General features: G+C 38.1%; 1 protein-coding gene across 1 annotated transcript in view; it reads left to right on the forward strand.

Annotated features, from left to right (window-relative positions):
- cwc22 (CWC22 spliceosome associated protein homolog) overlaps positions 1-22928 on the forward strand; it is an 85396-nt gene that overhangs the window by 57907 nt on the left and 4561 nt on the right. Inside the window, exons 10-20 of the mRNA XM_063052063.1 lie at positions 328-463; positions 550-756; positions 5711-5773; positions 6902-7003; positions 8960-9044; positions 12345-12405; positions 17244-17321; positions 17536-17688; positions 19727-19854; positions 22511-22612; positions 22694-22917. Of these exons, the coding sequence (XP_062908133.1) occupies positions 328-463; positions 550-756; positions 5711-5773; positions 6902-7003; positions 8960-9044; positions 12345-12405; positions 17244-17321; positions 17536-17688; positions 19727-19854; positions 22511-22612; positions 22694-22917 (1339 nt within the window). The remainder of the gene's footprint in view (positions 1-327; positions 464-549; positions 757-5710; positions 5774-6901; positions 7004-8959; positions 9045-12344; positions 12406-17243; positions 17322-17535; positions 17689-19726; positions 19855-22510; positions 22613-22693; positions 22918-22928) is intronic.

A 22928-nucleotide genomic window follows, 5' to 3' on the forward strand; every position in this document is an offset into this window, starting at 1 on the left:
AAGTATTAGTATGACTTATAGACATTACCCTCTGTCTCATGACATTACCCACTGTCAAGAGAAGCTTAAGTATGTGTTATTTTCAAATAAAAATGAATCCATCATTTGTCAGTCATTGAAAAGAAAATGTATTGTGACTGTACTAAATAATGATGCAATGGAAATGTAGGAAATTGAAAGGGAAAGCTAAAAGTATTTGAAGCGAAGTAAAGTTGGACACCTTTGCCTGTATCAGTGGATGAAAAGAAATGTCACTTAAAATGAAGGCATGAGATTTAAAGGGAACAGCGCATTTGAAAGAAAACTTGTTTATTTCTTTCACATTAGGCCCATGAAGTCTTATCTTTGGAAATGCTCACATTATTACTGGAACGGCCTACGGATGACAGTGTTGAAGTGGCAATCGCTTTTCTGAAAGAGTGTGGAATGAAACTGACAGAAGTTTCTCCCAGAGGCATTAATGGTAATTGTGACTTGAACCTGTGTAATATAGTGAACCCATTAATTCTTATTTTTGCTGCTGCTAAAGTTATTTGGTTCCTATTTCAGCAATATTTGAACGTCTTCGGAATATCCTTCATGAATCTCAAATTGACAAGCGAGTCCAATACATGATAGAGGTTATGTTTGCAATTCGTAAGGATGGATTTAAGGATCACCCCGTCATACCCGAAGGTCTCGATCTGGTTGAGGAAGATGATCAGTTTACTCATATGCTTCCCTTAGAGGATGATTATAATCCTGAAGATGCGTTAAGTATGTCTTCAAACTTGCCAGTGTTAAATTTATTAACATTTTTCATGAACTGTGACACTTCATTTTTTTTCCCAGTTCTGTTTGGTACAGTAAAAACTTGAAGGGGTTTGCGAAATATTTACCTATTTGAAAGAATGTGGTAATACATTAGAATACAAAGGAAACTATTGTCACAAAATTAAATCAAAATTATTCAATGCACATTATTTAACAAAGTCATCAGTTTGGTTGTGCAGAATGGCCAGCATTATCATGGAAAAGGATAGAATCAGAGAGGACAGGAAAATCTTTAATTGGGGAAGGGCAAATTATGAGGCTAGAAGGCCAGAACTTGCGGGTGTGAATTGGGATGATATTTTTGCAGGGAAATGTACTGTGGACATGTGGTCGATGTTTAGAGATCTCTTGCAGGGTGTTAGGGATAAATTTGACCCAGTGAGGAAGGTAAAGAATGGTAGGGTGAAGGAACCATGGGTGACAAGTGAGGTGGAAAATCTAGTCAGGTGGAAGAAGGCAGCATTGATGAGGTTTAGGAAGCAAGGATCAGATGGGTCTATTGAAATATATAGGGAAGCAAGAAAGGAGCTTAAGAAGGGGCTGAGAAGAGCAAGAAGGGGGCATGAGAAGGCCTTGGCGAATAGCATAAAGGAAAACCCCAAGGCATTCTTCAATTATGTGAAGAAAAAAAGGATGACAGGAGTGAAGGTAGTGACAGGATTAGAGATAAAGGTGGGAAGATGTGCCTGGAGGCTGTGGAAGTGAGCGAGGTCCTCAATGAATACTTCTCTTCGGTATTCACCAATGAGAGGGAACTTGATGGTGAGAACGATATGAGTGAGGTTGATGTTCTGGAGCATGTTGATATTAAGGGAGAGGAGGTGTTGGAGTTGTTAAAATACATTAGGACGGATAAGTCCCCGGGGCCTGACGGAATATTCCCCAGGCTTCTCCGAGGCAAGGGAAGAGATTACTGAGCCTCTGGCTAGGATCTTTATGTCCTCGTTGTCCACGGGAATGGTACCGGAGGATTGGAGAGAGGCGAATGTTGTCCCCTTGTTCAAAAAAGATAGTAGGGATAGTCCGGGTAATTATAGACCAGTGAGCCTTACGTCTGTGGTGGGAAAGCTGTTGGAAAAGATTCTTAGAGATAGGATCTATGGGCATTTAGAGAATCATGGTCTGATCAGGGACAATCGGCGTGGCTTTGTGAAGGGCAGATGGTGTCTAACAAGCCTGATAGAGTTCTTTGAGGAGGTAACCAGCCATATAGATGAGGGTAGTGCAGTGGATGTGATCTACATGGATTTTAGTAAGGCATTTGACAAGGTTCCACACAGTAGGCTTATTCAGAAAGTCAGAAGCCATGGGATCCAGGGAAGTTTGGCCAGGTGGATTCAGAATTGGCTTGCCTACAGAAGGCAGAGGGTCATGGTGGAGGGAGTACATTCAGATTGGAGGATTGTGACTAGTGGTGTCCCACAAGGATCTGTTCTGGGACCTCTACTTTTCGTGATTTAATTAACGACCTGGATGTTGGGGTAGAGGGGTGGGTTGGCAAGTTTGCAGACGACACAAACGTTGGTGGTGTTGTAGGTAGTGTAGAGGATTGTCAAAGATTGCAGAGAGACATTGATAGGATGCAGAAGTGGCAGATGGAGTTCAACCCGGAGAAGTGTGAGGTGGTACACTTTGGAAGGACAAACTCCAAGGCAGAGTACAAAGTAAATGGCAGGATACTTGGTAGTGTGGAGGAGCATAGGGATCTGGGGGTACATGTCCACGGATCCCTGAAAGTTGCCTCACAGGTGGATAGGGTAGTTAAGAAAACTTATGGGGTGTTAGCTTTCATAAGTCGAGGGCTAGAGTTTAAGAGTTACGATGTAATGATGCTGGTTAGGCCACACTTGGAGTACTGTGTCCAGTTCTGGTGGCATCACTATAGGAAGGATGTGGAAGCATTGGAAAGGGTACAGAGGAGATTTACCAGGATGCTGCCTGGTTTAGAGAGTATGCATTATGATCAGAGATTAAGGGAGCTAGGGCTTTGCTCTTTGGAGAGAAGGAGGATGAGAGGAGACATTATAGAAGTGTACAAGATAATAAGAGGAATAGATAGAGTGGATAGCCAGCGCCTCTTCCCCAGGGCACCACTGCTCAATACAAGGGGACATGACTTTAAGGTAAGGGGTGGGAAGTTCAAGGGGGATATTAGAGGAAGGTTTTTTACTCGGAGAGTGGTTGGTGCGTGGAATGCACTGCCTGAGTCAGTGGTGGAGGCAGATACACTAGTGAAGTTTAAGATACTGCTGGACAGGTATATGGAGGAATTTAAGTTGGGGGCTTATATGGGAGGCAGAGTTTGAGGGTCGGCACAACATTGTGAACCGAAGGGCCTGTACTGTGCTGATCTATTCTATGTTCTATGTTCAATTGTGATATTATGGATTTTGCAATATCACACCAGTTGGGAAACGGACCAGACTAACCACCATCTTAGCTCTTCTACCTTCCCCTTGACTTAGTGCATTCAGGAGCATAGGGTGTAACTAGTTTGACTATTGATCCTGTTACATACCCCGTAACTGGGTTGCCAAACCAGCAGAAATGGATCTTGGAGTCTAGATTACTAGGACTAAGAAAGTTTTATTAAAGAAACAAGCAACACAGTACTCTAATCAAAAGGATAATGAATGCAACAGTTCAGCAATGATAAACATACATGTACACAGAATTAAGATAACAGGATCAATCAAGCTCTATCGTTGTCTAGGGGTAAATGACCAGTTTCAAAGTGATGCAAAGTTCAGTTCAATTTAGTTCAGTTCAGTTCGCAGTAATCGCTGCCATGGTGATGGACAGTGGGGGGAAGGAGAGAGAGAGCAAAACGAATGAATATTCAAGGCTTCCACACAGACCTTCGCAGTCAGCTTTCGGGCGAGTCCTTTGTGATGTCATCTGAGGTCACCGACCGTGACCCCTCCGTTTCCAGATACGATCGTTTCCCTGCGGTGAACCTGGCACCCAGGCAAGGGTGGACACACACCAGGTTCCTGCCGATCGTGCCTTTCCACCCTGTGCGTCTATGGCCCGGTCCTGCAACCGGTCTTCCAAAACTTCCCACCGACTTGTGAGAGACGCACCGCTTCCAGGGTCTTGTTACCTCGGGTGTCGTGTGTGTGTCTTGCCTTAGCGAACTTGTCCCTTTTTATCCCCCTGCTGGGGTATCGCCTGTCCATCACTTCAAACAGTTCAGGGTTCAAAGGGGGAGCCGATCTTGACAGCTCTCTCCTTCTGTTACTCTCTCTCCCGTCCCTTCGTTACACATCTCCAAATGCTGCTCCATTCTTTTCCTTATCTCTCTCTCTCCTGAAGACAGGTGGCAGACCAACTGCTGATCCCGCTGGTGCCAGCACAGGACAGCTACATCTTAATCTATGTGTATTCTTGTCACAATCCAGAGACATGATTTTGAATCTTATTATTGCAACTAGAAAATTTAAATCAAAGAAAACACTTAAATAAAAAAAAATTAAATTTCACCCAATAACAATAACCATTAATCTACTTGGTTGACAACAAAGCCCTTCTGATTCATTCATATCCTTTAGGGAGGGAAAACCTCTTCATAATCAAGCTAGTCTATATGAAACTGGAAGCCCACCATTCTCTTTGAAGTTAACTGTTTTTTTCACAGGCCATTTGGGGATAGCTGATAGATGTTGGCTATGTCTATATCTATGAATAAATTATAAAAACTTCCAGAGAGTCTCTTCTTTATGTAGCAATTCCTGCAGAGTAAACCAGTTCACACCAGTGCAATTCACTAATGTATGTGTACTTAGAGGGTAAAGAAAGGTAGTTGCTTAGATTCAATTTCAATGTGATTTATACTGCAATTTGAATTCTTTTCACATGAATATTAGTTTTCACAATCACCTCTCCAAAATATATGAACTGACCTCTGCATATTTCTGCAATTATGATAAAAATAACTTTTTGGCAATTTGAACATAGAACATAGAAAACCTACAGCACAATGCAGGCCCCTTGGCCCACAAAGTTGTGCTGAACATGTCCCTACCTTAGAAATTACTAGGCTTACCTATAGGCCTCTATTTCCTAAGTTCCATGTACCTATCTAAATGTCTCTTAAAAGACCCTATTATATCCGCCTCCACCACTGTTGCTGACAGCCCATTCCACACACTCCCCACTCTGAGTAAAAAAAAAACTTACCCCTGTCATCTCCTCTGTACCTACTCCCCAGCACCTTAAACCTGTGTCCTCTTGTGGCAACCATTTCAACCCTGGGAAAAAGCCTCTGGCTATCCACACGATCAATGCCTCTCATCATCTTATACACCTCTGTCAGGTCACCTCTCATCCTCTGTCGCTCCAAGGAGAAAAGGCTGAGTTCACTCAACCTATTCTCATAAGGCATGCTCCCCAATCCAGGCAACATCCTTGTAAATCTCCTCTGCACCCTTTCTATGGCTTTCACATCCTTCCTGTAGCGAGGCGACCAGAACTGGGCACAGTACTCCAAGTGGGGTCTAACCAGGGTCCTATATAGCTGCAACATTATGTCTCGGCTCCTAAATTCAGTTCCATGTTTGAAGGCCAATACACCGCACACCTTCATAGCCACAGAGTCAACCTGCGCAGCTGCTTTAAGCATCCTGTGGACTCGGACCCCAAGATCCCTCTGGTCCTCCACTCTGCCAAGAGTCTTACCGTTAATATTATATTCTGCCATCATATTTGACCTACCAAAATGAATCACTTCACACTTGATCTGTTTTGTCTGCATCACCACTGCAATTTTTTTTCTAAGTTTATCTTCTAATTTAGGTTGTCCTTTGGTTATTTATATTTAACGTGTTAAGCGTGGTAAACTTTACGTTGGATGGTTGAAATGTTAAACCTTTCCTTTTAAATATTCTTTCAAATACAGACGTCTTCAGGATGGATTCAGAGTTCCTTGATAATGAACAGAAGTACAAGGATCTAAAAAGAGGTGAGATCTCGAACTCCATTTATATACACAGGCTAGTCTGAGGGGGGAAAAAAAGACCTTTATTTGTTTCAAATAATGAAACTTGGGCAGTGGCTAATATTTCGGGCTAATGATCTTTAAATGACCTGCACTATTAACTTTATTCTGTAGATGCAAAGGTATAAATAGCAATACATTTTACATGGTAGTAGCAGTTGTCCATATTGTCCTTTGATTACTCTTACCATTTAGTAAGAATATTTGCTGAACAACTCAATACAGTATTTGTACTTCACCAATGTAGAGATTTACAAATACCTACAACCCTTGAAGTAAAGGTAATTTCTCTACATCTTATTCTTTAACTGGCTGATCTGTTATCTTGAAACTATATTATACATTTTGAAATTCTATTGAAAAGAAACCATTTTTCAACATTTCCTTTGTTCATCCCTCTCTGAAACTTGTATGTTTCAATTTGATGAAACATGTTTTTGTCAACTTCAGTGAGTTTTTAACTAAGCTTGGTCAATTGTCCATTTAGATAACCCCTCATCTCAACATTCAGCCTTGTAAATTTTCAATGGCGTGAGTCACTTGTGCTCCAAAACACTTGATCGGGGCCAACATTTGATATTAACTAATAAAAAGGCCACATGAAAATATGAAATAAAATCCGAATTTGTTTTAAGATACTCAGAAGTTTGAGCAGCTGTTAGTTCTGAGCTAATATTCTATAAACAACTTGAAATGTTAACTCAGTGTGTGTCTCTCCACAGATGACCAATTCAGATTTCCAATGTTTTCTGTTTTTTTTTAACATAATGTATTTACCCTTGTTAATTTCTTGCTGCACCCGCAATTATTATTTTTATATCTCTGTTGATGGTCAAATATCCTACTGCATGCAAAACGGATATTTCTTCAACTCCTGCTGGATTTCACTGAAATTTTGATCAAGAATAAATTTGGTCTTTGATTTTCTGCTTGTCATTCATTTATTCTTTTCATATTGCTCATCTGTTCTCCTTTTAAATCTGTATAAATAAAGATTGTGGAACAGCGCTGCTGCAATAAAAGATTCAAATGTGTTGGGAAGTAAACAGGTTTCGTATTGCTGATTGTAATTTATGAATGTATTACCCACAGAAATTCTTGATGAAGGTAGTAGTGATTCTGCTTCTGGTGGTGAAGAGGGTGATGATGATACAGAAAGTGATGATGATGAAGATGAAGCTGAGACCGAGGAAGGTATGCAAATATTTGTTGCTTAGTTCTACAATGTTTATTCATATGTGTGCTTTCTATTGATTCTGTCAGATTTTTTTTCAAGCTATTCAAATTCAAGTTTTTTAAAAATGCTGCCTTCATTTGCAAAAGATGATTTTGACACTTAGTTTGTTCTCAGTGGGTTGATTAAATTTATCATCCATTTCTAACTGTTTTGGGTCAATTGATGTTGGCCTTGTTTCTTCATTTCTGTCTCCTGAACATTTTGGGAACTTTTAAAAATAGGTCAGTTTGTACAGATAGCTCATTGGAAACTGAGATTTCCATGCATGAACACCAAGTATAAAATGTGTTTGAGGTCAGATGTGGAGATATATATATATATAACCTCTCACTGTGCTCTTGTACTATTGAGTTTTGTATCTTTTTGAGCTGAAGTGATGGATGAACTTTGTATTTTTTTGCCATAGCATTATGCCAGTTAACTTACATTGAAATGGTAATTTTAACATTTTTTTTATTCTCTCAGGATATATTTTGCATAATTTGCTGTAATTACTGTTTCAAATATATTTGAAGTTATTTTAGAATTCATTTTGAGTGTTTTTAATTGTTTGTGAACAATAAGTGGTTAGTTTGACCACAGGGCTAATGGTGGGTAGGGAACCAGGAACTACAGAACTATTTCAATAAATGTAGTTATTATTGTAATGTATGTTTTGGGCAATATGTCACTTGATGTTGATGCTGTTGCTGCAAAATTGTTGCTCTTGTTCTTGGTGACAGAGGCTGCATGAATGGAGTTGCTTCTGAAACATAGCAATGGCATCTTTCTCTGAAGCCTTTTTTCAATTTACTTTGTGATTCATCTGTCTGTGTTCCTTGGGTCGTAGCTGTTCTGGTCTTGTCTTCCTGTGCTTTGTATTTAAGCAAGTTATAGTTCTGTGTTTTTTTATTTTTGTATTTGTCTGGGGATGATACCACAATTGGGAGTTGTGGATAGTGTAGCAGACTGGCAAAGAATATAGTATGATATAGATCAGTTGCAGATATGGGCAGAGAAATGGTAGATGGAGTTTTAACATGGATAAATGTGAGGTGTGGCATCTTGGTAGGGAAAATGCAAGGGGACATTACACTGTTAATAACAAAGTCCTCAACAGTGTCGCTGAGCAAAGAGGTCTTGGGTTCCAAGTTCATTGCCCTTGAAAGAGGCTGCATAGTTTGGTAAGGTGGTTAAGGATGTTTATGGAATGCTTGTTTTTTTTATTTGAGGCATTAAGTTCAAAAGTCAAGAAGTTGCAATTTTATAAAACTCAAGTTAGGCCAGATCTGGAGTATAGTATACAGTTCTGGTTACCCTACTATAGGAAGGATGTGAGGTTTTTGAAAGGGTGCAGAAGAGGTTTACCAAGATGTTGGCTGGTTTGGAGGGCAATGTGCAATCACGGGAGACTGCATAAACTTGGGTTGTTTTCTCTGGAGCGCTGGAAGCTGAGGGGAGATCTGATAGAGGTTTACGAGATTATGAGAAACATAGTGGACAGAGAATGTTTTTTGGGATGGGAAGGTCTATACCAAAGGGTATGCATTGAAGGTGAGAGCAGATAGGTTCAAGGAGGATGTGAGGGGTAAGTTTTTTTTATGCAGCAAGTCCTGGATGCTTGGAATGTGCTGCCTGGTATGGTGGAAGAGGCTTTTAAGAGACATTTGGATAGGCACGTGGATGTAAGGAAGATGGAGGGATATGGACATGGTATAGGTAGGAGAGATTAGTGTTTTTGATTTGCTTTTATGATGGTTCCGCACAGCATTGTGGCCCGAATAGCCTGTTCCTGGCCTGTGTTCTATGTCTGTTAGAGATCAATGTAGAACTTACGGAAAAGGACGAATAGAGCACTGAACATGGCAGATTTTCACCACAAATCACTTTTTAAGTTTTATAAAAAGCTGAAATTTACTTTATTTTACTTATAGGTGTAAAGAAAATAACCATACATGACAAGACTGAAGTAAACCTTGTTTCATTTCGTCGTACCATTTATCTTGCTATCCAGTCCAGGTAAGTAAATGTCTTCAGTGCCACTTGAATATTTTCACCTTTTTATCGGAACTCATTGTAAAAGTTTTTTTAAAATATTTATGATTCCAAATAGCATTAATTAAAGATAGTATGGTTATTTTGAACTGATTTTGTGTAGACTTTGTCTTTAATAAGAAGGACATGGTGCATTGATTTTATTTTAAGGAAGTATGAACACTAAACACATTGGACACTGAATTTAGTGTCTATTCTGTTGAATTGGTTATCATCTTGACATTGAATGCAGCAACAAATCTTTTCCCACAGATTTATTGCTGTTGCCCCAGCTAAGCTGGTACAATTATTAGAGATTTTTTAAAAATCCAAAGCTGCACTGGCAAAAGAGAATCCACATGTAACAGTGTAAAAACAGAGTCCAAATTATGCATTCAATTTTCTACTGCCAGTTTGTTTCTGGAAAATATATTGTTGAAATTATCTAATTGGAGAGCAAGTGAATGTTAAGAAATTTTGGGAGGTGAATAAAAATGACGAAGTGTATTTGCAGTAGATATTTTGATTTGATTTTATGATATTTTAGGATATTTTTCTTTAGTGTTACAAGATACTGCAAAAGAGGGAGAGGGATTAAACATTAATTTTAAATTGATCCTATTATTACGTATCTGAGGAAATTAAAGAAGAATATTGTTTGAGGTAACAAATTTGTTATGCATGTGAATTTCGTCTCGAGTAAAATCTGGTCCATTTTCAATCATTCCCAGCTGCAGTATTGCTTATTTCGTTGCCAGTATTGTAGGATAAGTTTAAATCCTTCTTTGCTTTAAGCAGTGATTTCTTTTATTACAAATTTATGCATTTATCAGAATCTGAGCATTGCTGGCAAGGCCTGCAATTATTGCCTTTAAAGAGATGATGGTGGTGAGCAGCAGTCTTTAACTGCTGCAGTACTCCAGGGGAATGTACTTCCAGAATGAACAGCAATGTGTTTCAAGTAATGATATTGTGCGATTTGAAATGAAGATTGGAGATAGCTAACTTCAGAGTCTGTTGTCCTAGTTCTTGGTGGTAAAGGTAGTTTGTTTGGGAGGTGCTGTCATAGTGACCTGATTGAGTAAATGTCCTGCTTTTCATAGATGGCACATAATGCAGCTGCTGTGTGCTGGTGATGACAAAAGTGATTATTTGAAATGGTAGATAGGATGCCAATTGCTTTGTCTTGCATGGTGTTAGACCTCTTTGTTGTCAAAGCAAGACTTACCCAGGCAAGCAGAGACTATTCTATCAGAATCTCAACTTGTGCCTTGTTTTTGCTGTCAAGTCTTTGGTATCAGGAGATGAGTTACTGGTCACAGAAGTCACACGAAGCAAGCAAAGTATTTGACTAGTCCGATTGAATTGGGTGATTCCCCAAGATGTTTATAACATGGCAACTTGGCGATAGTAGGGCAATTAATGTTACTGTTAGATGATTAGATTCTTGTTGGAAATAGTCATTGGCTTGCACATGTGTAGCTTGGATATCACTTGGGTTATATGTGGGTCCAGGTTAATGACTTGAGAGTGGACTGATGGTTAAAGGGTAATACTGTTCCTGAATCTGGTGGTATGGGTCCTAAGGCTCGTGTACCAATTGGTTATGGAGTGCGAGATTTCTGTGTTTCAACCTATGTATTATCAGATCCCGTGCTCTTTGCTATGTTCCAGTGCTGCCAGTCATTTCCTGATGTGTTTTGAAGTGGATTGAATTGGCTCAAGCCTGGCTTCTTTGCTGGAGATCTCAAGATGAAGCCATGTAGCAGGAGTGCAGAACATTTAACTAATGTGTTGCCAGCACATTTGCTTAGATTTTTTTGTTGCATTGTTTTGCTCTTCACCATCCGCGTTTTCCTTTTCTACAACTTCCCTAAGCTCGCATCTAGTGCTTCCAGCAGACCTTTTTTTCCACTCCTCATTAAACCAGGACAGATCTTCTGGTTTTATTATGATTCATATTGTGATTTCCTCCTGAAATAGGCTCCTTTGAAGATATTGCCTTCATTAGCCAAGGCTTAGATTGTAAGAACGGGAGTTATGCTGCAACTATATTTACTGTTGCTGCTTGGTCACTGGATACATGTTCAACAGCTGTAACAATTTGAGTTGTGTTTCAGATGCAATACTGATATCGTGTATCACCAAGAATCTAAATAGTGCTGAGTTAATTGTATTACATTACATTATCATAATATATAATCTGAAATGACTTTTTTTTCCCCCTGTATCCTGATGTGACAGTTGTGGCATTAAGGAGGTGAAGTGCACAATGTAAAATTAATCTTCCAAAGTGAAATAATATCTAACCTGAAGAACTTGTCTCCTCTCTGGACAGTGCCAGGCTGATTGAATGGTGACTGCATATAATGAAACAAGTAACAAATCACATGATTTTCCATACCTCAGTGTTTTTTTTCTCTTCTACTATCCATTCTTCCCACTTTCTCTCCTAATGTTATCAAATTTGTTTCTTTTGGGATTACCAAAATACAAAAGGTTACTTGGCCCACATACTGTTGAAGAATTTGCTTTATTATTGACTCAGTTCAGTGTAAAAAAAATCAAACAATATTTATCAAAATACAAGTTAGAGAAACTGCAGTTCTATTTGATGTATATAGGCTGAGGGGATCTTGATTTGTAGCTATATAGATCATTGAAAGTGGTATTAGATTTGATATAACAAATGTAATGGAATTTGTAATATATTGAAAGTTGTGGATGTGAAATTGTAGAAGATTTAAATTAGGATGCAGTGTGCATACGTAAGAATCATTTCAAAGTACATAAAAGGAAAATAGCATATCGGCATTAATCTACTTATCATAAAATGTGCAGTTTGGTTCAATTACTCTGAAGTTATTAAGGTTTTCAATCAATTGCCTTTTGTTGGGGCATCACTTTAAGGTGACAGTAGATGGGCTTAACAGTTTGAACTGTAAATTGAAAAAAATATCATCTTGGGTCAGGATAGAGAATTGAGGTTGGGTCAGTGGAATGTACAAAGCTACCTTGGGTCACAAATGGAAATGGATTCTTAAGCATAAGGCAATAATATTTCGAATAGTGTGCGTGCTATGATCTTCAAGAACTTTGACATTTTGGTACTTTTCAAGATTTGTGTAATGTTGAACAACTGATTAGTTCATAAAATTGAGTATTCATCTTTTGCATTTTACCTCTCATTGGTTAATTTATCTCTACATATTTGAATTGAATTAAAATTTGGTCAGGTCATACTTTGGGACTTTGTTGTAAAAGAACATTATTGTATTTCTATAGTTTGGATTTCGAAGAATGTGCACATAAATTATTGAAGATGGAATTTCCTGAAAGTCAAACTGTGAGTATTAATTTGCATGTTTTGGGTTTCTCTATTGATGCAGGAGGGCGCAATCTGTGTTGGTACCTATTGATCAGATCATTTCACACTGGCACTGAGTTAGAAGAAGGTAAAACAATAATGCAGAATAAAAGTGTAACAGTTACAAGGAAAGTGCAGTACAGATAAAAATAAGGTGCAAGATCATAACAAGATAGACTATGAGTTCAGGTGTCACAACTTAATCATACAATGGAACTGTTTAATTACAGTAGAGTGGAAGCTATCCTTGAGCCTTGTGGTATGTGCTTTCAGGCTTTTCTATCTTCTGCCTGATGGAAGAGGGGAGAAGAGAGAGTATCCAGCGTGGGTGGAGTTTTTGATTCTACAGGTTCAGAATCAGGTTTATTATCACTGACATACGTTGTGAAATTTATTGTTTTGTGACAGTAGTACGGTACAAGGCATTTAAAAAAAGTTATGAAGTTACAAAAACTAAATAATGCTCAACATTCTTTAAATGTTGAGCGTGCATCTTCAGGCTCCTGTACTTCCTCCCTGATGGTAGTAATGTGAAGAGAGCATGGCATTGGAACTTCCATACTGGGCTGTGATGCGACCAGACAGAATGAGCTTCAGTATACATCTATAGAAAGTTGCAAGAGTATTCATAATGGAATAGAGCTGCTGGCATGCTGTCTTCATGATTGTGTTAATGTATCGGGCCCAGAGCAGATCTTCTCAGATGTTGACATCTGGGAAATAGAAGCTGCTTGCCTGTCCCACCGCTGATCCTTCATTGAGGACTAGTGTGTGTTCTCCTGACTTCCCTTTCTGGAAGTCCACAATCAATTCCTTGGACTTGGTGATATTGAGTGCAAGGTTGTTGTTGTTGTTGCAACACCACTCAACCAGCCTATCTGTCTCACTCCTCTATACCTCCCTGTTGCCATTTGACATTCTACAACAGAGGTTTCATTGACAAATTTGCAGTTGGTGGTTGAGCTGTGCCAAGCCATCAGTCGTAAGTGCAGAGAGAGTGGAGCAATGGGCTAAAGAACAAAAGAGTTTGAGGTGTGCTTGTGTTGATTGTCAGCAAGGAGATATTACCAGTCTGCATTGATTTAGTACTGGGAGGATATTATTGAATGCAGAGCTGTCGTCGATCAAATCCAACCAAAGTTGTTTGCAGCACTCCGGGTATGTTCTAAGCTCAGTTCATTTGAATGAAGTAGAAATTTGATATTTTTGCTCCATGCCTTTTGTAAAAAAAACACTTCAGTTTTGTTTTCCTAATTACTTATTGTGTCTGTGTACTGATGTAATGTTACTTTTCTTTTCATTAATTCATGTTATTTCGTCTCCATTTAAGGAATATGCTGCTTCCATTCTATATACCAAGGTGGATACCTAGTTATCCAAAATGCATATTCCTTCTGTTTTGCTAACTTTGGTAATTGCAAGTTGTTGCTCTGAAGAACTTTAAATGTTATTTTTGTATATTTATCTGAAAACAGCATTGGAGAGAATATAATTCTTGTTACTAGCAAACATACAGGTAACTGAAACAAAATGTTGAAATGCATTAAGCTGCTTCACTCTACACTTTAATAAATACATGGGTTAAAATTTCAAACTTTTATGTGGGGGAATATATTTTATTTATTGACAAGTATATTCTTGAAAAATCTCTTTGCCATTCATCATCTATGGTCTTGATACTGACCTGTGCTTTATTTAGCTTTTCTGGAGGGCTCTGTACAGTCTTTATTTCATCTAGGGCTGCAACATTTAGAACGTGTTTTCTATGGTTTTCCAACTCATGATGGACAGCAGTGATACAAGGCTGCCTTTGAAAATTTCAGACAGACTCACTGACTAGGATAATGACCTGTTATTCCTTTATTGTTGGACAATCTGTGTGCATTACAGGAAGGAGCAGGGAAAGGGGAATAAAAACATAAAAATGGTGTCATCATTCAGTACAAGAAAAATATATTTTATAAGGTGTAGACAGTTATTTAAAAAAAAAATAGTTTTAGTGGAAACATATTTAGGTCACTTTGCTCTATTAGCCAGACACACAGTAAATAATGGTGTTACTTAATGTCACTAGTTCTTAAACAAAAAAACACTAGTTTTATTGAAAAGCTATTGTTGCCAGAAGTAAATCAATTGCAGGTTTTGCAGGAAATAAAATGGATTTGCAATTTTGCTTCTTGATTGAATAGTTTTCAGTTATAGTTTTGAAATTATCCATTTACTCCTTAAACTTTTTTTCAATTTAGACTGTTTCATGAGAATGGGCCCTTTCCTTTTTTTTTGGTATCTTTACTAACCATATGTTCAAATGAAGAACTATAAAGCTCAATCGTTTAATCGCATATTGTGTACTGTTTGTTATTTTGTGGTACTGATTAGTAACAGGAGACACTTTAGCGCAGCATCCACCCAAAAAAGATTTCTTAAGTTTGGCCAGGCCGTGGGTTGTCTTCCCCTAGATTAAGCCGCTAGCTGAACTGAGAGTTACAGAGGATGCCTTTCCAATGGCACTCCTTGAAACTTGAAATGATCGCAAATCCAAGGTCACATGAGTTTCCAAGAGTTTGGTTGGATATTACACAACAATCACGATATTATTAGTTGATGAATATGGCATATGGGCAAAATCTTAAGGAATGCAATATTGAAACATACAAATATTGTACAGATTATTTTGCAGTATAGAAACATTTACTTTGTTTCTAACTTAACAGTAAATAGAAGTATCTATGAAGTACATGTCAGGCAAGATATTCCAGGTTGTTCATAAAAAAAAGTTAAAGCTACTTATGCAAAAACCAATATCAAATTGTTAAAATACATGAATAGGAATAACATTCAAAATGAACTGAGATTTTTTTCACAGTGGAATGAAACTAATTTGAAATTATAATATATGTAATTCTGGTGAATTAGAAACCAGATGAGGCCAAACTGTCAATCATGCATTGTGGATTTAAGAACTAATGCAACCTAGAGCAATTGTTTCAAGGGTGAGCAGTTTTTAATTTCTAAATATGGTTTAAAATATTCAAACTTCAACGGTTTCTACTTGTTAACATGGTTTCTATTTTTTTTGTCAGAATTTTGTCTTGTTAAATATTCCAATGGAAATTCTGATCACAGAACTATCAACAATTAAGTGTGGTAACCACTAAGTGGTGCTACAGGGCCTTCTATTTAACATTCAGTGACTGAATTTAACAATCAATTTCTAATGTCCCACAATTTGCTTTAGAGTTTGAAGGTGCCCGCTGGGGGAGTTTTTCAAGATACGCAAATTCTTTACCTAGCATGAGGGGTTGCATTTGAAGGTGTTGCAGGGATGAATTAGACAAGCTGTCTCACTCAGGAGCTGGCACAGACACAATCTGCTGAAGGGCATCTTAATTGTGTTATAATCATTCTATGATTTTTGGAAATGATTTCACTTTAAATTTTGAACTTCCTGTAGTTCCTTGCAAATGTTAATTGACCTCATTTGTTTAAATCTTTCTTTGATATTTTTTGCTGTAGATGAAATTTTGTTTTCATTACTTTTATTTGTCTCTTTTCCTTACATTCAAACTTTTTATGTCATTTTGGGATTTGGATTTAACATTTTCTTTGTTTAATGTATGGTGTGTTAGCCTTTACTAGTTGTGAGATTAAGTTCAAGAGCCATGAAGTAATGTTGCAGCTCTATAAAATGCAGATTAGACCACCCTTGGAGTATTGTCTTCAGTTCTGGCTGCCTCATTACAGGAAGAATGTAGAGGCTCTGGAGAGGGTGCAGAGGGCATTAGCTTCCATACACGGTATATCGTATCCCAGGAACTCTGGTGCCACACTGGCAGTTTTTCCAGACTTGCGACTGTTACCCTTTCTGATATACCAATGTACTTTTATCGACCTTTTTGAGATGTTGTGCAGTGGTATATTTTAAAGTGAATCAAACGAGTTTAAAGGGAGTGCAGAAATGGGATCCCAGTGAGGAGTGGGGCCCTGGTGTGTTTGATGGTAATGTAGAAACAGGTCCCATTGAACCAGATACCAATCAATTGACTATTGAAATTTTACTGTAGTTTATGCTAACAATTTAAATTGGGAAGGGTTGAAAACTCTTGGATTTTCATGCACAACAGTCCAGAATTTAATAGAATGGTGCAAAAAAACCCCCCCCAAAAAATGTCTAGTTCTGTGGGCAAAAATGCCTTGTTAATGAGAGAGGTCAGAGGAGAATGGCCAGACTGGTTTTAGCTGACAGGAAGGTGACAGTAACTCAAATAACTGCGGGTTACAACAGTAGTGTGTCGAAGAGTATCTTTAAATGCACAACACGTCAAACCTTGAAGTGAATGGGCAACATCAGCAGAAGACCATGAACATACACTCAGTGGCCACTTTATTGGGTAAGACGGTACTTAATAAAATGCCAGTGAATGCAGCTTTTGAAATGAAATCATTTAAAACAATCATAGAGTGGTTATAACAGTACGATTTCAATTTGGTTAAATAAGTAACATGAGTAAAATGGAGGCATTATAAATTTACATATTTAAAATATATAACCTATTTTCACAAATTAAAATGTGTGTTTTATTACAATTCACATGACAAATGGAATAATCATTAATGTGTAATAGTAGGATTATACGTTTGTAAAAATATGGTCTAAATTAAACTCTGTAATAATAAAATCAAGCTTTTGTTTGATATTTTTCCCCATAGAAGACTTGCCTCCGCAATGTTTCTTGGTCTTGCTCTCCTGATTGTTTTCATGGCCACCTTAATTTTGTTTATTTTTTAAAGCTTTGAACCTGTCTTTCTCTTCACAGAAAGAACTATGCAATATGATTTTAGATTGCTGTGCACAACAAAGAACGTATGAAAAATTTTTCGGTCTTTTGGCTGGTGTGAGTATCGTTGTAAATATTACTGTATGTGTTTTGTCAGTGGTTAAGAACTGATCATGTAAAAACTGTTGTTAAAATTGCTTTGTATTGTGGTATCCCTCAGTCCATAAATTCTAAATGTTTTACCTATTTCTCTCTGAACATAATATGTCAAGCATTTATTCTGGTAAATGGGGAATTGTATGCTTCATGCTCTATTTCAATATCATTGCAGCGCTTTTGCATGTTAAAAAAGGACTATATGGAAGCTTTTGAAGGAATCTACAAAGAACAGTATGAAACTATACATCGGTTAGAAACCAACAAACTACGCAATGTGGCCAAGATGTTTGCACACCTCCTGTACACAGATTCAATTCCTTGGAGTGTAAGTCATGGTCAGAGGCAGTACTCCATTTATTTGTGTTTTCTTCGAGGATTTTTTCTCTCCGATATACATCTTGAGGCCCAGTGAATATTTCAGGTTGATTAAGGTTAAAATAAATACCTTTTATATCAGAAAATGTATTTTTTGAACAGAATAATAAATGAGTAAAAGGTTTGCTCTGTAATGAGCCAGTCAGTTTAGTTTTTACTTAGTGGTAATACATTATTATTGCCCTACCCATTTTCCTTTATTTCCTTTTTATCACACTGTATGCTAAACACCTAAGCATTGCCATCATCCTAGCTCGAGTTACTAATTCCAATACGGAATTTTCTAAGCAGTTTCTTGTTAACTTTTAACTATTGCCAGCAACAGACATTCAAGTTATAGATGGAAAAAGAAAATGCTTGTAAGAAAGGCAAAGTTAATGTTACGAGAGCTTCCAATATGCAGGCAGATTGAGAAAATCAGATTAGCACTGGATCCCAAGAGAAGAAATTTGTAGAATGCTTAGATGGTGGCTATTTAGAGCAGCTTGTGGTCATGCAATTATGGTTAAAGGCAATCCTGGAATTGGTGTGTGCAATGAACCAGATTTGATTTGAGAGTTTAAATTAAAGGAATCTTGAGAAGGTTTGGAGTACTTGCAAACACATGCTGACATGGGCAGAGGTCAGCATGGTTTCCTGAAGGGGAGAAGGAAGTTACAAACAAGATAAGACAAAAGAGAGTCAGTGGGTGTTTACTTGCTTTTTTAGAAGGTCTTTGATAAGGTGCTGCAGATGAAGCTGCTAAACAAGATAGAAGCCCGTGGTATTACAGTAAAGGTACTCACATGAATAGAAGATTGGCTAATTAGCAGAAGGTAAACAGTGAGAATAAAGGGGGCCTTTCCTGGTTGGCTGCCAGTGACTTGTGGTGTTCCACAGGGGTTGGTGTTGGGACCCCTCCTTTTCATGTTGTATGTTAATGATCTGGCTGATGAAATTGATGGCTTTGGAGCCAAGTTTGTGAATGATGCAAAGGTAGGTAGAGTGGCAGACAGTGCTGAGGAAGCCGGGAGTCTGCAGAAGGACTTAGGTAGAGAAAATGGGTTAAGAAGTGCCAGCTGGAATGCAGTGTAGTGAAGTGGATGTCATCTACTTTTATAGAAGGAGTAACTGTGTAGATTATTCTTTAAATGGGGAGAGCATTGAGAAATTGGAGGTGCAGAGGAACTTGAGTCTTTATACAGATTTCCCTGAAGGTTAACTTCAAGGTTGAGTTGGTAATAAAGAAGGTAAATGCAATGTTAGCATTCATTTTGAGAGAACTAGTGTATAAAAAGCAAAGATATAATGCTAATGCTTTGTGATTTTGGTCAGACCCCACTTTTAAGAGTATTGTGAGCAGTTTTAGGTCGCTCATCTAAGAAAAGATGTGCTGGCATAGGAGACGGCCCAGAGAAGGTTGACAAGAATGGTCCCGAGAATGAAAGGGTTACCTATTATGAGGTGTGTTTGGCTCTGGGCCTTAAAATTCATTGGAATTTAGAAGAATGGGGAGGGGGATTCTCATTGAAACTTATCGGATATTGAAAGGCCTGAATAAAGTGGACGTGGATTGAATGTTTCCAGTAGTGGGGAAGTCTAGGACCAGAGGGCACAGCCGCAGAATAGAAGGGCATACCATAAGACAGATGAAGAAATTCTTCAGCCAGAAGGTGCTGTATCTGTGGAATTCAATGCCCAGACAACAGTGCAGGTCAAATCATTTGAGTATAATAAAGCAGAGATTGATGGCTTTCTGTTAGTAAGCATGTCAAGGGTTACTGGGAGGAGAAGAGTATGGTGTAGAGATGGAAAATTAAATCAAGCACTCTTCATGGGCTGAATGACCTAGTTCTGCTCCTGTGCCTTATGGTAAATGGTCGAGTTAGATAAATGTCATTGTATTTATTGTCTTTGAATTGTTTAAAATACTGCTGAAGAATGAAATATGTTTTAAAAGTAGCTAATTAAATAGCAAACTTCATTTCAGTTTCCCTGCATACTTGTAGGTTCTCGAATGTGTCCATTTAAGTGAAGAAACAACAACATCTTCCAGCAGAATCTTTGTAAAGATCCTTTTTCAAGAGCTTTGTGAATATATGGGACTCCCCAAACTAAATCAAAGACTACAGGACATGTATGTGTAACTGTGCTCCAGGACAGTGTATTTTGTTTTGAGTTCTATCCTGAATTAAGATTTCCAAATAGGCTGAATGCTCCAATGTGCATTTCTTTTCAGTTATTATATGTTCATTCATGTTTTTATATTGCTGATTTGATATCAAAAAGGGGATCTAAGAGATCCAGTAATTTAGATTTTTTTATACTCTTGAAATATATCTCAATGCCTTAGTTTTGTTTTTTATTCCAAATAAAATATTTGCATGTACTTAATTGCTGCATGTGCTGATGACTAAAATAATGTATGATAGTTCATTTTAAATTTGTTCTGAAAGTGTTTAGGGATAGATAGTAACAGTACTTTGGTCTTAGTGGTCTATTTTTTAAACATCTTTTTTATTGGAGTCACTTCCATAAATATTCAGTCAAAGATGTGCTTACTCATATGCTTGCTACTAAGATATAAGTTGGATTAGTCTGGATTGAATTTGCATAACATTGATGTCAAATAGAAATGCATGGACTTGCTTGAGCACTTTATTTCCAATACAGGAAAATCGGCAAAGTCTTGAGCAGAGGTGGGGTAATGGTATTTGTACAGTGTGTTGTAAAAATATTTTCAGCCTCCAACCCTTTGTTCACGTAAATGAGGACTACAACTGGGGATCAACTTAACTGAGAATTTTTATTTGTGAATCACATGCTGCTTTACAATTTTCTCCAAGTTTTTTGGGAAAAACCTGTGTAAAGTGTGAAAAACTAAAAATTCAAAAACTGTCAGTGGTTCAAAAGCATTCATTCGCCTTTGTTCAGTATTTAGTTGAGCCACCTCTCGCTGCCAGTCGTCTGTTTGGATACAGTTAAGTCTCTTAGCTTTGCACAATGTGATGGAACAAGATTTGCCCATTCCTCCTTGCAAAATTGCTCAAGCTGTGTCAGACCAATTGGGGAGTGGCAGTGGACAGCAATCTTGAGGTCTTGCTGAAGACGTTCAGTCGGATCAAGGTCAGAATTCTGACTGGACCAATCAAGGACATCACTTTCAACACAAACAAAATGCTGGAGGAACTCAGCAGGCCAGGCAGCATCAATGGAGAAAAGTGCAGTCAGTGTTTCGGGCTGAGACCCTTCAGCAGGAAGTTTAAATCTTCCCTTCGACTGCTCAGTTCCTCCAGCATTTTGTGTGTGTGTGTGTGTGTTGCTTGGATTTCCAGCATCTGCAGATTTTCTCTTGTTTGATATCACTTTTCTTCATTTGAAGCCACTCCATGGTTGCACTGACAGTATGTTTTGGGTCATTGTCCCGCTGAAAGACTAACTTCCTTCCCAGTTTAAGCTTTCTGGCAGAGGCTACCAGGATCTGTCTGTATTTAGCAACGTTCATCTGCCTATCAATCCTGACCAGATTTCCAGTCCCTGCAGCTGAAAAGCATAGCATAATGCTTCCTCGACCATATTTTACAGTAGGGATGGTGTTACCTGGCTGATGTTCAGTATTAGATTTATGCCACACTTGCCACTTAATAAATTCCACTTCACTGTCATCTGCGACATGACCTTCATGCACATATCTATGGTATCTTCTAAGTGACACTTTTCAAAGTCTTTACAGGCAAGCAAATGCTTTTCGTTAAGCCAGAGCTGCTTCCTTGCTTCTCTTCCATAAATGCTCCTTTTGTTCAAGGCCTTAGAGTGTGGAACCATGAATTTCATCTCCATTTACTGCTATTGACTTTTGCAGCTCATTCAGAGTAACTGTTGGCATCTCAATAGCCTCTCTTGCAAATGCCATTCTTCTCTGACAACAAATTTAGAGGGGTAATGTGGCTGTGGTTTCATATTTTTCCCACTTTTTCATGATGGACTGAGCAATGAGCACCAAAGTATGTTCACTACCTTTCAAATGGTCTTGTATCATTCCCCAGATTTGTGCTTCTCTTAATAGCACTTCCCTGTCTCACCTTGAATACTCTTTTGTCTGCATTTTGGTTTGGTCTGTTAAAAATCTACCATACTGTTGGAACGTAGAGTGGAGGGGGTATTTATTCAGATAATTCTCCAATTTTCTATATCAACAAATTGGGTGAGTAATATACATTGTTAGCCGGCTGGTGGCGTAGTGGCATCAGCTCCGGACTTTGGAGCGAAAGCACCAGAGTTCGAATACAGCCGGCTCCCTTGCACGCTTTCCATCCGTGCTGGGTTGAGCATCGAGCTAGCAACTCGGCCTCGTAAAAATAAGAAAGCCTGCTTAAAAAGAACACCGTCATGACGGCGTCCCGATGGGAGTTAAGGGCTTTCTTCTTCTTCTTCTTAATATACATCGTTACACCTGTGGAAAGTTAGCATAGTCATTACAAAGGGATGTGCACATTTTCAGATTCACAATTTTGGTTTTTAATTTTTAGTAAATTATTGACAGATTTTGGAATTTTTCTTTTGATTTGACATGCACAATATTTTGTAGATACGCTCAAATAAATTGCTAGTTCAATATATTTTAACTTTAGAAAATGAGTTAGTAAAATGTGATAGTTGTGGGGGCTGAGTACTTTTTCCAAGGCACTGTATAATACAGCTAACCAAGATTATTTGACCTTGTATTAAAGTTTCTATTGCTTTAAAGCATAATATTGTTTTTTAAGTAGTTTTTCTTATTGTTTTTATTACAGAACTCTGCAGCCTTTCTTTGAAGGTCTCTTTCCCAGGGATAATCCACGCAATACTCGATTTGCTATCAATTTCTTTACCTCTATTGGTCTTGGAGGGCTAACGTATGTATAGGTTTTTTTGGTTCCTTCACAAGATTAGTATTGTCTTCTTCCAATAATATTAGTTTCTTCTTTCCAATACAGAGACGAATTACGAGAACATTTAAAAAATGCTCCGAAAATCATAATGACACAGCAGCAAGATGTTGAATCATCAGATTCTTCTTCCTCATCCACTTCCTCCTCGGACTCTGATTCAGATTCTTCCTCCGATTCAGAATCGGGAAGTAGTGGAAGTAGCAGTGACAGTGATAGCAGTTCAGGATCATCTAGCAGTAGCTCATCTTCCAGCAGTAGCAGTGATTCAGGTATGTTCTTC

Source organism: Mobula hypostoma, chromosome 6, assembly GCF_963921235.1.
Source record: "Mobula hypostoma chromosome 6, sMobHyp1.1, whole genome shotgun sequence".
Classification (NCBI taxonomy): domain Eukaryota; kingdom Metazoa; phylum Chordata; class Chondrichthyes; order Myliobatiformes; family Myliobatidae; genus Mobula; species Mobula hypostoma.